The 13403-nt window shown below is 59.6% G+C and overlaps 3 protein-coding genes, 1 long non-coding RNA gene and 3 other non-coding genes across 8 annotated transcripts; 3 read left to right on the top strand and 4 right to left on the bottom strand.

Annotated features, from left to right (window-relative positions):
- Nucleotides 1-67: 67 nt before the first annotated feature.
- TBL3 (transducin beta like 3) lies at nt 68-6397 on the bottom strand. Of its 2 annotated transcripts, none has more exons than XM_036825624.1 (22): nt 6263-6397; nt 4698-4749; nt 4522-4617; nt 4389-4436; nt 4143-4305; nt 3969-4053; nt 3705-3875; nt 3545-3620; nt 3379-3472; nt 3112-3293; nt 2878-3019; nt 2719-2777; nt 2532-2635; nt 1909-2056; nt 1593-1823; nt 1449-1519; nt 1209-1365; nt 1071-1129; nt 714-817; nt 541-612; nt 294-452; nt 68-210 (listed from the first exon to the last, which is right to left on the bottom strand). In XM_036825624.1, exons 1-22 carry the CDS (start codon nt 6301-6303, stop codon nt 101-103), a joined length of 2424 nt encoding a protein of 807 aa, XP_036681519.1. In that variant the 5' UTR covers nt 6304-6397; the 3' UTR covers nt 68-100. The 2 variants fall into 2 exon arrangements, with proteins under 2 accessions (XP_036681519.1, XP_036681520.1); XM_036825625.1 differs by having other exon boundaries at nt 4143-4284.
- Nucleotides 6398-7339: 942 nt separating this feature from the next.
- Nucleotides 7340-9750, bottom strand: RNF151 (ring finger protein 151). The gene is made up of 4 exons (XM_036825630.1): nt 9727-9750; nt 9033-9178; nt 8609-8705; nt 7340-7852 (listed from the first exon to the last, which is right to left on the bottom strand). The coding sequence occupies exons 1-4, from the start codon at nt 9727-9729 to the stop codon at nt 7370-7372; spliced, it is 729 nt and encodes a 242-aa protein (XP_036681525.1). The 5' UTR covers nt 9730-9750; the 3' UTR covers nt 7340-7369.
- Nucleotides 9751-10758: 1008 nt separating this feature from the next.
- On the bottom strand, nt 10759-11344 carry LOC118881138. The gene is made up of 2 exons (XR_005016447.1): nt 11133-11344; nt 10759-10856 (listed from the first exon to the last, which is right to left on the bottom strand). It is a non-coding gene; the product is annotated as an uncharacterized LOC118881138 (long non-coding RNA).
- On the bottom strand, nt 10939-11065 carry LOC118882127. The gene has a single exon (XR_005016681.1). It is a non-coding gene; the product is annotated as a small nucleolar RNA ACA64 (small nucleolar RNA).
- Nucleotides 11345-11371: 27 nt separating the features above from the next.
- RPS2 (ribosomal protein S2) lies at nt 11372-13380 on the top strand. The gene is made up of 8 exons (XM_036825629.1): nt 11372-11389; nt 11567-11764; nt 11853-11942; nt 12079-12186; nt 12443-12616; nt 12697-12856; nt 13076-13167; nt 13262-13380. Exons 2-8 carry the CDS (start codon nt 11570-11572, stop codon nt 13340-13342), a joined length of 900 nt encoding a protein of 299 aa, XP_036681524.1. The 5' UTR covers nt 11372-11389; nt 11567-11569; the 3' UTR covers nt 13343-13380.
- LOC118882170 lies at nt 12240-12373 on the top strand. Its single transcript, XR_005016717.1, has one exon. It is a non-coding gene; the product is annotated as a small nucleolar RNA SNORA64/SNORA10 family (small nucleolar RNA).
- LOC118882171 lies at nt 12883-13009 on the top strand. Its single transcript, XR_005016718.1, has one exon. It is a non-coding gene; the product is annotated as a small nucleolar RNA SNORA64/SNORA10 family (small nucleolar RNA).
- Nucleotides 13381-13403: the final 23 nt, after the last annotated feature.

The following is a 13403-nucleotide window of genomic DNA, read 5'->3' as shown; positions in this document are numbered from 1 at the left end:
AGCCTCAGGCTGGCCCAGGCAGTGGTCCAGGACCTAGGGTGAGACAAAGCCCAGACAGACACAGGGAGCCGAGATAGCAAAGTACATATTTTGGTGTGTTTCAGAGGGCCATGGGGGCCGCGGGGAGGGTGGGCAGCTTCATGTTGTGCCATAGGAAGTCCAGGAAGGTGGCTGCTTGCAGCATCCGGCTGAGCCGTTGAAAGTGCCGCTCTGGGGGAGGACAGCAGGCGATCAGGGTAGGTGGAGTCTGGCTGGACGGCCCCCTGCGCCCACCCGGGGCTGGGCCTACATACCAGTGTAGGGCAGCAGGGCCTCAAGTGAGGCCCGCACACCGTCGTAGGCCAGCAGCTCTTCCGGGGCCTCATGCCGCAGGAGCACGCCCAGCACGGCCTGGGCTTCGTGGCAGTGCCGTGAGTTGGTGTTCCACGTGACACAGAAGCGCAGCAAGGCCTCTGTGGGTGACGGGGACCGTCAGACCTGCCTGCTGGGCCACCCCAGCCTTACTAGGCACCATCCAGCCCCGACCTGCCCGCCCCAGACCTTTCTGGTCTCGCCGCAGTTGGAGCACCGTGGCTTCCAGCTTCTCGCAGGACTCGGGGTCCCTTTGGATAGCTACGGGAGGAGGAGAGAGGAGACTGAGCCCTGGGGAAGGGGTACCAAGGACCCGAGAGACTACCCCCCGCCCCGCCTGTCTGGCCCGAGGCAGCACTGACCCTGGATGACAGTCAGCACAGTGTGGGGCCGGTCTAGAGAGATGGCCAGGCCCAGCGCCCGCAGGTACCGCTTCTCGTGTAGCAGGTTGTCCAGTTCTTGCTGCCTGGTGGGGGAAGGAGGGGACAGGACCACTCGGGGACCTGGCTAGGGCTGAAGGCAGAGCCATCAGGGGCTGGCTGAGGAGTCTGCAGCCCGGGCCTGAGCACCCGCTGGGGGTGAGCTGTGTTGCTGCTCTGAGCCTCGGTTTCCCCAAGATATAGAGAGAAGGGACGCCAATGTGCCCTACTCCAAGGGGCGGGGGTGGTGCTAACGCATGGGACTTGCTGGGCGGGGTTGGGTGGAGACCCCCAACTCACTTGACCACCTGCTCCTCTCTCTTGGCCTGCTCCTCTGCCTGCTCCGCCTCGGTCACATCCTGGGGTCAGACTGGGGTCAGACTGGCACACCCACGCTGTCCTGCCCACTGTCCCCCCACCTCACCCCAGGCCACACACCTTCCAGAGGATGACGCAAGAGTCGCTGGCGCCAGTGAGGGCATGGTCATCCAGCCGGCTGCAGTGCAGCCCCCAGACCTTGTCCTCGTGGGCGTCCAGAGTCCTCACACACTCATTGTTCTTGATGGTCCAGAGCTTCACGAGCCCATCAGAGCCGCTGGGTTCAGGATTGGGAGGGGGCTCAGCCCTGGGGCCTGCCTCCAGCTCACCCCTAACCCTGCCCCGCCCTCACCCACTCACCTGGACAGCAGCTGTGTGCCGCGACTCACAAAGGCCACCTTCAGCACAGAAGCATCATGTCCCTCGAATGTCTGCAGGGTGAGGAGAGGGGAGGTGTGAGGTGTCACCAGGTGGGGGGCCAGGCCTGGGCTGAGGGCGGCTTACCTTGAGGCAGCTGAAGTCCTGCAGTGCCCAGAGCTTGACGGTGCCATCGGCCGAGGCCGTAGCCAACACCTGGTCCATGGGCGAAAACTGGACACACCAGAGGCCACGCCGGTGGCCCGAGAAGACGCCCAGCAACTGGCACTGTGGCAGGGCCCAGAGTTTGGCCGTGCGGTCCTGTGACCCCGTGGCCAGCAGCTTGTCGTTGGGGGCAATGGCCACACTGTTGATGTCCTGGTGGTGGGAGCAGGCAGCAGCTCAGATCCCCATCCCAGCAAGGGCCCTGCTACGACCCCACCTGTGTGCTGCGTGCGGTCACCTTGTCGTGGCAGTGCTGTGTGGCCTGGGCCTGTAGGAGGACAGGGCCACCATCGGGGCCTGTGCTCTTGGATGGCAGGGCTTCAGGGAGGGGCCACAGCTTCACAGTGCAGTCCTGGCTGCCCGTCACCAGGAAGGTCTCCTTCAGCCTGAGGCCCGATTTGGGGGAGGGGGAGACACCTGCTGAGCCCTGGCCAGACCTGTCTGCAGCGCACCACAGCTCAGGCCTGTCAGACCCTGGTCCAAACCAGAAAGACTGTCCCGGAATGTGAACTAATGTGCCACCGCCTGAACACCTCTGGGACCACCTGCTTCCACTCGAGTCTGCACTGCCTGCCCTCAGTGCTGTCAAACCTGGGGACTTGGTCCCAGCAATGGGAGCCCCAGGCCTAAAGAGCACCCTCTCCCCCTGGACGCTGCTTAGTGTCATTGTCCCTGGTCTAACACCCCTCCCCTTTTAACCACACAACCTTAAGATCACTTCTTAGGAACCTCCTACAGTAGCATCTGGGGATGCCCCAGCCCCTGTCCTCTAGTCCACATTCCTGGGCTGGAGACTCAGAAAGCAAGGCGAAACCTGCCTCTGCCTCCATGACACCCCGGACCCCAGCCCTGAACCGCTACCTTGAGCAACAAATGGTGCCCACGCTGTGTGTGTGTCCAGAGCCCTGAGCCACACAGGCCACCTTGCCCGCCTTGTTCATCCTCCAGACGCAGATGCTCTGATCCTGGGGATGGGATGGGTGACGAGAGGCTGGGCTGGGCTTCCCGACCCGGGGCCCTGTCCCCCCCACCTCTCGTGGTGCTTCACCTTGGCACAACTAACGAAGAGCCACCCCTTCCGGAACACATCTAGGGCCAGCACAATGTCTAGAAAAAGGTGGAGAGGACATGGCTAGAGAACAGTTGTGGCAAGGCGGGGCAATCCAGTCCTGGGTGAAGTCCGGGGGCGCTGGCCTGGCGCCCTCACCTGTGTGGCCGTGGAGAATCTGGCAGGCGGATGTCTGCAGCTCAAATACTTTCAGGCAGGGGCTGTTAGAGGCCACCACAACGTGGGAATCCTCGGGCCCGAGGAACCGGACGTCCAACACCTCCTCACTGTAGCCGGCAAACTGTGGGGGCGGGAGGGACACAGGCCGGGGCCCATGTGAGTGAAGGGGTGGCATCCTGGGCTGTGGGCCGAGCATGGGCAGCACTCGCTCACCTGTTTCTGCAGCTGCAGGGAGCGGGCCTCATAGAGCAGCAGGTTGTGGTCGGCAGTGACGCTGAGGAGCAGGCCAGCGGCTCGGGCCAGGGTGCAGTGGGTCAGCTCCTGCCCGGGGCCTGGCAGCTGCCGTTGTGCATGGACACACTGCCCAGAGGCCGCCTCCCACACGCGCAGCGTGCCTGTGTGGGGACAAGGGCCGCTGGGACTCACAGGTCCACAGGCCTCCCTTACTCCTGCTGCCTGCCCTGGCCTGGCCCCACCCACCTTGGTCGCCAGCTGTCAGGAAGTGCAGGCCCGCAGACTTCACACCCAGCTCCGGTGCCGGCTCCTCTGGCAACAGAACCGCAGCCTCCACACTCTGAGGACGAGCAGGTCAGAGGTGGCAGCCCCACCTCCCACCCCGCCCCACTCACTGGCCCTGGTGCCCCACCTCAAACACCGGCACGGTCCTCGTGGCCTGGAGGCTCTGCAGGTCCCAAACAATGCAGATCTTGTCACGGCCTGAGCTGGGGGTAAACAGCCACCTCAGTTCCCGAGTCTCAGCTGTGGCCCTCCCTTTCCTGCCAAGGCCTGGGTGGCTGGCCACTGACCTGAGCATGGTGTGACCATCGGCACTGAAAGTCAGAGAAGTGACAGCGCTGTAGTGGGCAGTCAGTATGGCCAGGCACGACTGCTCCTGCAGCGACCACACGCGGATGCTGGTGTCTGCGGCTGAGGAGAAGAGGAGCAGGCGTGCGGGGTCCGGGTGGAAGGCCACCAAACTGCAGGCAGGTGGGGTGGGGCTGATGAGCTGTGCCACCCTGACTGTGACACCCCACCCACACACCCTCCCTCCCTCCTCCACCCCTACTCACTGTATGACGCCCGGTGAGCCCCGAAAGTGGTGTGTCCCATAGTGCCGCACGACATCCCAGACACGCACGGCCCCATCACAGCCGCCTGTGGGAATGTATTTGAGGTGCGGGGGCTGTATGCCCAAAGCCCCCTGCCTGGCTCTAGCCAGCCCCTCTACCCAGCCGGGGTCCTACCTGTGGCTAACAGCGTGGAGGTGGGGTCAAAGGCCATGGTGGCCACAGGGGCTGTGTGTATTGCCTTCCACAGGCGGGTGATGCTGCCCTCTTGCCAGGCCCACTGAGCCAGCAGCAGTGCCCGGCTGGCTGTCACCAGCACCTGGGGGAGCATGCAGTTCAGCTGGAGGCAGAGGCATGGACCCCGTCCTCATCAACTCTGGTTGGGAGGTACCGGAGCCCACCTCTTGTCCCGGTCCCATATACCTTGTCATCGGGGCTGAGATCAAAGGCAGTGATGTCCTCCTGGTCCTCCTGGGGCAAGAGTGAACGCACAGGGTGCCATGAGAATAGGCTGCCCCCCCACCAGCCCCTTACCCTGACCCTCCCCCGCCCGCACCTGCTCCAGGCTCTGCAGCATAGTCCCTGAGGCCACATCCAGGATGTTGACTCTGGTGCCACAGACACAGAAGAGGTGCTGCCCAGTCTGATCCAGCTAGTGACAAAGGGGTCTCAGTCAAGGCAACACTTTTCAGCCCCTGCCTGCCCCACCACTCTGCTCCCCTGGGCCAGTACCTGCACCTTCCCGCCCTTGTAGAAAGGCTCGATCTTGCGCTCGACAGCATAACTGGAGGAAAGACGGGGAGAGAGTGAACCACCCACCCCTTGGTCCTCAGTGTCCAGCCCTGCGCTAGGTGCTCTCCCAGAGATCAACCCAATAGGGCCCTACCCTTGAAGAGTTCCTGGGTAACAGCAGAGATGCAGGGGACATGAGGGAGGGAGAGTGACGAGCTCTTCTACTGTTCCTTTCTTTAACTCTCTCAGCTGTACTGTGAGGTGGGTGTTGGTACCCCCATGTTACAGAAGATTTGGGACCGTGGGCTGGTCCGTGATCCACACAGGTCCCAGGGCAGTCCAAGTCTTCCCAGAGACTCCCCAGTATGGAGGAACCCAGGCCTTGGGGGCCCCCTGCTGGCCATGAGAGGCCAGGCTGGGATACCAGCCCAGAGCGACATTCTCTTCAACATCTTCCTCAACATTTTCATCCCTGAGGTCCAGCCTGCCCCTTCCCCAAGCCTGGCTCCTTCCTCCACCCCACTCTCTGAGCAGATTCTCATTTCAGCAAAGCTGTCAGGCTGTCCTCTCCCCTCCCTCTCGGATACTTCCATGCTGATCCAAGCCACTGCACTCTCCTCTCCGGGGAGCTGCTCCAGCCTCTTCACTTGGTCCCTATCACTCTCTCAAACCCTGCTCCCAGAGAGGCCTTCTAGAACATAACTCTGTTCATGTCATCACCCTGCCTTAAAGCCCTCCGCTCTCCTTACACGTTTACAAGACCCTGCCTCGACGGGTGTCTCCTGACTCTTTGTGTTCACACGGGCTGTTCCCTGTATGTGGCCTGGGTCTCTCTTCCCGAATTTCAAAGGTGCCTGGCTGACTCCGCTGGAGGAAGCCTGACAGCCAAGATGAAACGGAGCCCTCCTGAACCCACTCGACCGTCCAACAGATGGTCTTGGCATCAGGGCTTCCCCTTGCTAATGCGTATCACAGGCCCTGATAGAAACGATTTGCTTAATATGTTTATCCCACCAGACTGCTGCACAAGGCGAGGCTGAGTCTGTCTAGTCCCGGGCACTGAGCACTGAGATGTTCAGCATAAGTTTGGGGGTTGAAAAAGCACGGGATTGAGGGCTTCCTGACCACGGAGGACCAGCCCATCTCCTGACCTCTCTTCCTGCTCCCCGGAGAAGAGGGACAGCAGATGAAACCCCCCCAGGCTGCCTGCCCCAGAGGTGGTTCTTCTCCCGCTACCTGAGCGCTGGGGAGTTCCGCTCCCGTCTAGGACCAGCCTCGACCTGTGCTCAGTTCGCCCTTTCCTCCCTCTCTGGGATTTCTTGTCCCCCTCCCCCTCCCCAAACCGGCTCCAAGTTTAAGTAGCGGAAGCCAGCTGCACCCGGCGGGACTTCAGTGCCCGCCCTCCGAGAGCAGTCAGTGCCGGCTCTCCCGCGAAGACGCCGCGGGCCTGTCCGTATACAGCCCTCACCCCATCCCCAAACCGAATGGGTGCAGGACCCACGCCAGGCGCCTTGGCTACTCCGGCTGCGAAGCCGGCTCCCTCCCCCGGCGGCGCCCCGGCTCACTTGGACTTAAAGCGGCCCACTCCGGTCGCCGCCTCCGCCATGTCGCCACTGCCGCCACCGCCGCCGCCACCGCCGCCGCCGCCGCGTGAAGGAGACCTGGACGCCACACCACACTGTCGGCGCCGGGAGATGGCGTCACAGCCGGCAACTACTGTGACGTCACCAGCGCTACGGCCTCGGCGACATCTTTGCTGTGGGCAGCGGAGCGGCGTCAGGAAGCGGAAGATGGCAGAAGCGTTTCCGGCCTAGAGGGCTGGCTGTGGAACAACGTGGAAGCGGCTGGGGCCGACTGGCAGCGTGCTGGGGTCTCCAGCTGCCCGTCATTTTACTGGACATTTAAAAAGGTATTCGGGAACTTCCCTAGTGGCTCAGTGGTTAACAATCCGCCTGCCACTGCAGGAGATATGAGTTCGAACCCTGGTCCGGGAAGATCCCACATGCTGCAGATGAACTAAAGTTAAACCCCTGCGCCAGAACTACTGAGCCTGCGCTCTAGAGCCCGCAAGCCACAACTACTAAAGCCTGTGCGCCTAGAGCCCGTGCTACGCAACAAGAGAAGCCACTGCAGTGAGAAGCCCGCTCACCGCAAGAAGAGTAGACCCGGCTCGCCACAGCAAAAGGCTGTGCGCATTTTTATTTATAAAAAAATAAATGTATTTAAAAAAAGCAAAAAAGGTATTCGTAGGAAATGTTTACTAAAGTAATCCCAAGACTCCTGCCCCCTTGGCATTCTGGGATTTGGGGCAAGAGTGGTCAGGTGTGGTGAGTTAGCAGATAGAGCCTGTGAACCGGGCTCTGCCTTAGGGCTTCCGGTATAGTATGAGAAATATCGCAGGTAAATTAATAAATCGGGTGGTTTCAGAGTCGTTCAAATATTCATTGAGCACATTCCACGTGCAAAGGACTGTTCTAGGCACTTGGGAGACACCAGAGAAGCCGGTGAGCCAGTGTGAAGAACTGGTGGGAAGGAACTTGGAAAGGTCCAGGGAAACAGGCCAAGATGTCCCTTTCAGATGAGGTAATGCCTGGAGGGGGAGGCGTGAGGCCAGCAAGCACAGCGGTGGTGAGGCGGCCAGGCCTGGGCTCTGCGTTTATTTACTCCCCTATTTACAAGGTAGCTTGGCCCTGGGCCCCCCACATCTCAGCCCCAATGCTGCCTTCTGGGGGGGCCTCAGCCTCCTCTTGCGGGGCGCCCAAGAGCAGGCCGTCATCTTCCAGGAACTCTCCGAGCTGGGCCAGCTGCCGGCGGATGAGGTTGGCAGACCGGTACACCTTGCGAATGCGCTGTAGCAGGCACAGCACCAGGGTCCGGCAGCGCTCCTGGCGCTGGCACCAGGCCTCGCGCAGCTCACGGTAGCAGTTGTGGCTTGCGCGTTCGGCCGGGCCCAGGGTGGCCCCGCAGCCCAGGGGGCAGCGCTGATGGGCACCATGCTGGCAATTCTGCCGGTGCTCGGCCAGGTTCCCACGAGGCACCCGCGACGGGCACCCCTCGTTGGGACAGGCCATCAGCTCGAAAGGGCATGAGTCCTGGTGCCCCTTCCGATGGGCCAGGGGGCACGTCACCAGGCAGCCAGCTTCGGCGTTCTTGCACTGGGGGTGGAGGAGAGCATCGTGTGAGCCAAACCAGGTGAGACACTGCCAGCCATGAGCCGGCCGCCCCCCATAGAATCCTCCATCCATGGCATTCCACTGAGCAGGAACCACTGAACTGGGAGCCTCCCAAGCTCTTATGTACCACTGGCTTGGTGGAGAGAGGGAAACAGTGGAGCAAATGCTTGGAGGTGGGAAAAATCTAGATCTCTGAGAGGAGGGGGACAGGACCTGAGGTTTAGAGAACAGGGAGTTACATGGTCTGGTGGATTGTTTGTATGCCAGGTTTTTTTTTTTTGGTTCCACTGTGTGGCTTGTGGGATCTTAGTTCCCCGACCAGGGATTGAACCTGAGCCATGGCAGTGAAAGCACTGAATCCTAACCACTAGACCATGAGGGAACTGCCCAGTCAGGTTTTTAAAAAAAAAAAATCTCAATTTCCCCATCTATAAAACTACGGGGCTGGAGAGTAATGGGCAGCACAACAGACACTCCATCCTCTATAATCCCCATTTTACAGCTGAGGCTCCTGGAGCTCAGAAAGGTTAGGTAACATGCCCAAAGTCACACAGCAAGTAAGCGGTAGAGAAGTGACTCAAATTCAGCCAAGTCTGATGACTTCAAGGAGGGCAGTCTGTTGGTGTAGAAACCCTCAGTTCTGAGGATGGGATTCTTTTCAACCCCTCTTCTGGCTCTGCGCCCCACCCCTACAGGGGTGAGGAGGGTAGGGTGGTGGGAGTGGGTGTTTTGAGCTACCTTGACTTCCAGGCGGCCAATGATCTTCCGGAGTTTATTCACATGGACCATCTTTTTCTGTGTCACCTCTTTCCTGCAGCACGGACAGGTCTTTTGTCTAGGAGACATGAGTGGGGGTGATTGTTGGGAGTGGGAGGAGAGCAAGTGGCAGCAACATGCCTCCCCTGGTGGTCCCTCCTTCTCTTTAGTTGGAAGAGACATAAGAGGGCTTTATAGGGAGCTCTCAGCTCTGAGGCTGGGGCTAAGGGCTGCAGATACCACAGGGTGACCAGACTCACATACATTAGTGTCCCAGGAGATTTGGCAGCTGAACTTTATGGCCGTCATGACCCAGTGCTTGGCTGACCTTCCTCTCTGTTCTGGGCCCCAGGAATGGCTCCCAGCCCCCCCCTGCCCTCCCAGCCTTTTGGGTGCCCAGTAGCACCTGGCTAGCCACGGGAGGATGCACTTCTTGCAGAAGATGTGGCTGCATGGCAACCTCATCGGCCTCTTGAGAACTCCATGGCAGACAGAGCACAGGAAGTTGCAGTCGGGAGGGCTGGCGAAGAGGTTGAGATCATACCCGCCACTCTGCAAAGGCCAGGCCAGCATCAGGGCCTGGCTGGGACCAGGATCTGGCTCCCCACTCCACATGCCCAGAGAAGGACCCCAGGAAGCTTTGGGTGGGAGGTGGGCCACATGAGAGCCCCAAGTGGAGGGCTGGGTCAGCACCCACTTTGAGGTGACAGCGGTGAGGGTCAAGACCCCCCATGACTACCAACCTCCAGCTGTAGAAGCTGGCCTTGGCCTGGAGTTAACACTTGCCCAGAGGGACTTCCCTGATGGCACAGTGGATAAGAATCTGTGCTCCCAATGCAGGGGGCCTGGGTTCGGTCCCTGGTCAGGGAACTAGATCCCACATGCATGCTGCAACTAAGAGTTCTCAAGCCTCAACTAAGGAGCCTGTGAGCCACAACTAAGACCCAGTGCAACCAAATAAATAAATACTATTTAAAAAAAAAAGACTTGGCCAGAGCCCTCTGAAAGGTTTCCGTGTCCTATTTGGGAGCTTGTACCCCACTGTGCACATCATCTTAGTGAGGAATGGGGTCCAGCTCTGGACAGGTCTAAAAGCTCACCATGATCTCTGTCTGGATGGCAGCTCCACTGACCGCTGGGGCTCAGGAACCCCCATTTCATAGCAGGAGCAGGCTGACATCACAGTGGCATTGTCCAGCTCAGGCCAATCACAGCCCTGGCCCAGGGCACCACCTGGCTCTTGCTCCCCTCTCGAGAGTCACGGGGCAGCCCAGACCCGGCATAGGTCTCTGGAGCCCCTGCCTTGCCTCTGCCTTTGGGGTGGCTGACAGCCATCTTCAAATAGCACTAAGGCTGGAACCAAGCTTCCAGGGGCTACTTCCCCAAAGATGAGGCTCCAGCAGGAGTGCAGGGACTGTTCCCCTCTCCTTCCTCAAATAGGCTGCCCAGGTAGCCAGACCCCCAAGAGCTCAGGGGGTTTAGACATTGACTCATCACCAGATCTCTTAGGATCAGAGACCTATGGAGCTAGCTCCAGGGTACAGACCAGGAGTGAGGATCAGATTTCCGTGGTACCGCAGCAGGAGCCTAGCATGTGGGAGAGCCTCCCAGAGCAGGTAGGCTGACCGCCTGGGTAGGCCTATGAGGAAAGATGTAGGGAAACCAATTTCCATGTGTGAGGCACAGAACAGAGAACTGCAGTTTCAATACCACTGAGTGTTGAGCTCATCAAATCCTAAAGGCCCTAACCCTTTCCTGAGAGCAGTAGGGAGCCACTGCAAGCCTCTGAGCTGCAAGTCTTACACTCCCACCCTTGTTAGTGTTTTGCTGATTCAGCCTGACTCACCTCAAGCTCAAGGTACTTTACATGCTGATGTAGAAGATACGGGCTGTGGGTAGAAATAATATGGTTTCAAACCTGGCTCTGCCGCTTTTGGAGGGTGGGATCTTAGAAATCACCTGCCAACCTCCAAAACCGGGTCCTACCCCTGCGTGGCATCCACAGCAGAATTGAGCTGGCCTGGAAGAGGTGTCCCACAAAGGTCTCTCCTCCACAGCACACCTCGGTCCCCACGTCAGCAGATGCGTTTTCCAGGATGGTAGTCGGGGGATCAAGAACACCCACACACGGATGAATTAGATCAACAGCTTTATTGAAAAACGAAAGCAGAGCCCCCCTTCCCCCGCGGTCATGGCGTCGTCGGCCTCAGGCTCTGAGCATCCAGGTATCCTGCGTGTAGAAGACGAGATCAGGGATCAGGTACCAGAGTCCAGAACATGAGAGCGGCCGCAACCGAGCCCGGAGCGGCGGCGCGTGTCGGGGCCTGGGTTTCACCTCCCCACACGGAGGAGCGGGCGGTGAGCTGAGGCCCCCGGTGGCTCTGGGCGCCGAGTCTCACCTGCGGCCACGGCCAAAGCCTCAGGTGATTTTCAACCAACGCCGATCTCCCAATCACCCCACAGCACCGCAAAGTGCCAGACCGAAGCACCTTCTGAACAGACCTACCTGCAGCCAGAGAATACGAGATAGAGGCCGAGCAGGCCCCTTATAGCAGCGTCCCAGTCGCGCAGATTCCGGGGCCACACACACGCAGGCACTCGCAGAGCTCGGCGGGGGCGGGGCCCCTCGGAGCCAATCACAGGCTGTTTTATAGGCCCTTGGCGCAAGAGCGATTGGGGTGGGACAGCCGAGATCTCGCGGCGCTTGGCGCTATATAAAGACTCCCTTGGGGGCGGCTTCTTTCTTTTTTTCCCTAAAAACACGTGAGTATCCGCGTTAGTAGCGGCGGCCGGTGGGCCTGGGCGGTGGGAATCCGCCGCCATCGGCCAGGGTCCGGGCTGGTGCGCCCGTGCTCTGGGGCTGAAGCCCGGCCTGGGCGCCCGAGGCGTCCGTAGATGCCAGGGCCTCACTGACTGGCTGGTTCTTGTTACTCTTTTTAGCAAATGGCGGATGACGCCGGTGCTGCGGGAGGGCCCGGAGGCCCCGGAGGCCCCGGAGGCCCCGGGGGCCCTGGCATGGGAGGCCGTGGTGGCTTCCGCGGAGGCTTCGGCAGCGGCGTCCGGGGCCGGGGCCGGGGCCGGGGTCGCGGCCGGGGCCGAGGCCGCGGAGCTCGCGGTGGCAAGGCCGAGGACAAGGAGGTAGGTCTGCGCTATGCGCGTGAGGCGGGCCCTTGGACGGCACCGGGAAGGCGGTCCTGGGCACCTGCTGCGCCTTTTCCTCTTCCAGTGGCTCCCCGTCACCAAGCTGGGCCGCTTGGTCAAGGACATGAAGATCAAGTCCCTGGAGGAGATCTATCTGTTTTCTTTGCCCATCAAGGTAAACACAGGTTTTTTTTTTTTGGGTGGGGCCTTGGCCTGGGGTCGAGGGAGCTTTGTCATTGGTTGGACATTGAGGGGTCCTAGGCTCCACCTTTGGTGTTATTAAACAGTTTTGTCACATTTTTTTCTTGTAGGAATCTGAGATCATTGACTTTTTCTTGGGGGCATCTCTCAAGGACGAGGTTTTGAAGATTATGCCTGTGCAAAAGCAGACCCGTGCTGGCCAGCGGACCAGGTTCAAGGTAACCCAGCCATCTTATTTTCTTAGGCTGTCTCTACCAAAGGTTTTTGTGAGACTCTCTCAGCTCTGCATGGTTGCACTTGTCTTCACGCGTGTGACTTTCGTAATGGGGAGAGAGAGAAAGGATCTCCTCAGGATCTCAGATAGGTCTCCTGGTGGCCAGTCTTTCCTTGAGGGGCACAACAGACCCTGTGCGGTTGGTGGCTACTGACGTTATGAAGGGCAGTGGACCACCAACCACGTCAGTCTCTTTGCAGGCGTTTGTCGCCATCGGGGATTACAACGGACATGTTGGTTTGGGTGTGAAGTGCTCTAAGGAGGTAGCCACTGCCATCCGTGGGGCCATCATTCTGGCCAAGCTCTCCATCGTCCCCGTGCGACGAGGCTACTGGGGGAACAAGATTGGCAAGCCCCATACTGTCCCTTGCAAGGTAGGCTGGATGGTGGTGCATGGCAGGGCCTGCAGTGGTGCAGACTCTCCAGCCCATCTCCTGACTCTACCCCTTCCCAGGTGACTGGCCGCTGTGGCTCTGTGCTGGTGCGCCTCATCCCTGCCCCCAGGGGCACTGGCATCGTCTCAGCCCCTGTGCCCAAGAAGCTACTGATGATGGCCGGAATTGACGACTGCTACACCTCTGCCAGGGGCTGCACTGCAACGCTGGGCAACTTCGGTAGGTGGCCGCCATGTAGACTCTGGCTTCTCTCAGCTCTGCTCAGTCACGTTCTGTGTGTGGTTGGTGTATTTTGAGAGAGAGAGGAAGGCCCTCCTAATGCACGACAGACTGGCCCACAGTGGCCTTTCTGTTCCTAGGAGTGCGACAGCTTCTTGCTGTAACTGGGGGTTCATCTCAGGTTAGTTCACTAACCCTCTCCTATTTTCTCTTTTTCAGCCAAGGCCACTTTTGATGCCATTTCCAAGACCTACAGTTATCTCACTCCTGATCTCTGGAAAGAGACGGTGTTCACCAAGTCTCCGTATCAGGTACTGCCTGCCCCGCTACCCTGTTAGGCAGGCCAGGCAAAGCAAAGGGTAGCAGTCTGTTTGGTTACAACTGAAGCCTCTTTTGTCTTTCTAGGAATTCACTGACCATCTTGTGAAGACCCACACCAGAGTTTCCGTGCAGAGGACCCAGGCTCCAGCTGTAGCCACCACATAGTTTTCTATAAGAAAAATAAAGTGATTGAAGCTAGTTTATATAGTTGTCTCGTTTTTTTGGG

Source organism: Balaenoptera musculus, chromosome 15 (assembly GCF_009873245.2).
Source record: "Balaenoptera musculus isolate JJ_BM4_2016_0621 chromosome 15, mBalMus1.pri.v3, whole genome shotgun sequence".
Lineage (NCBI taxonomy): Eukaryota > Metazoa > Chordata > Mammalia > Artiodactyla > Balaenopteridae > Balaenoptera > Balaenoptera musculus.
This window is presented reverse-complemented; position numbering and strand designations above follow the sequence as displayed.

Excerpts from the sequence above, each read along its gene's own strand:
- TBL3 (XM_036825624.1), bottom strand. The coding sequence starts at position 6,303 with ATGGCGGAGGCGGCGACCGGAGTGGGCCGCTTTAAGTCCAA. Across the intron at positions 3,621-3,704 it reads GATGGTCACACCATGCTCAG|CTCAGGCCGTGACAAGATCT; the intron begins GTCAGTGGCCAG and ends GTTTACCCCCAG. Across the intron at positions 2,636-2,718 it reads TCTTCGTTAGTTGTGCCAAG|GATCAGAGCATCTGCGTCTG; the intron begins GTGAAGCACCAC and ends TCCCATCCCCAG.
- RNF151 (XM_036825630.1), bottom strand. Across the intron at positions 8,706-9,032 it reads ATCCTCCCGTGGCTAGCCAG|ACAAAAGACCTGTCCGTGCT; the intron begins GTGCTACTGGGC and ends CATGTCTCCTAG. Across the intron at positions 7,853-8,608 it reads TTGGCCGCCTGGAAGTCAAG|TGCAAGAACGCCGAAGCTGG; the intron begins GTAGCTCAAAAC and ends CTCCACCCCCAG.
- RPS2 (XM_036825629.1), top strand. The coding sequence starts at position 11,570 with ATGGCGGATGACGCCGGTGCTGCGGGAGGGCCCGGAGGCCCCGGAGGC. Across the intron at positions 11,765-11,852 it reads GCAAGGCCGAGGACAAGGAG|TGGCTCCCCGTCACCAAGCT; the intron begins GTAGGTCTGCGC and ends TTCCTCTTCCAG. Across the intron at positions 13,168-13,261 it reads TCACCAAGTCTCCGTATCAG|GAATTCACTGACCATCTTGT; the intron begins GTACTGCCTGCC and ends TTGTCTTTCTAG.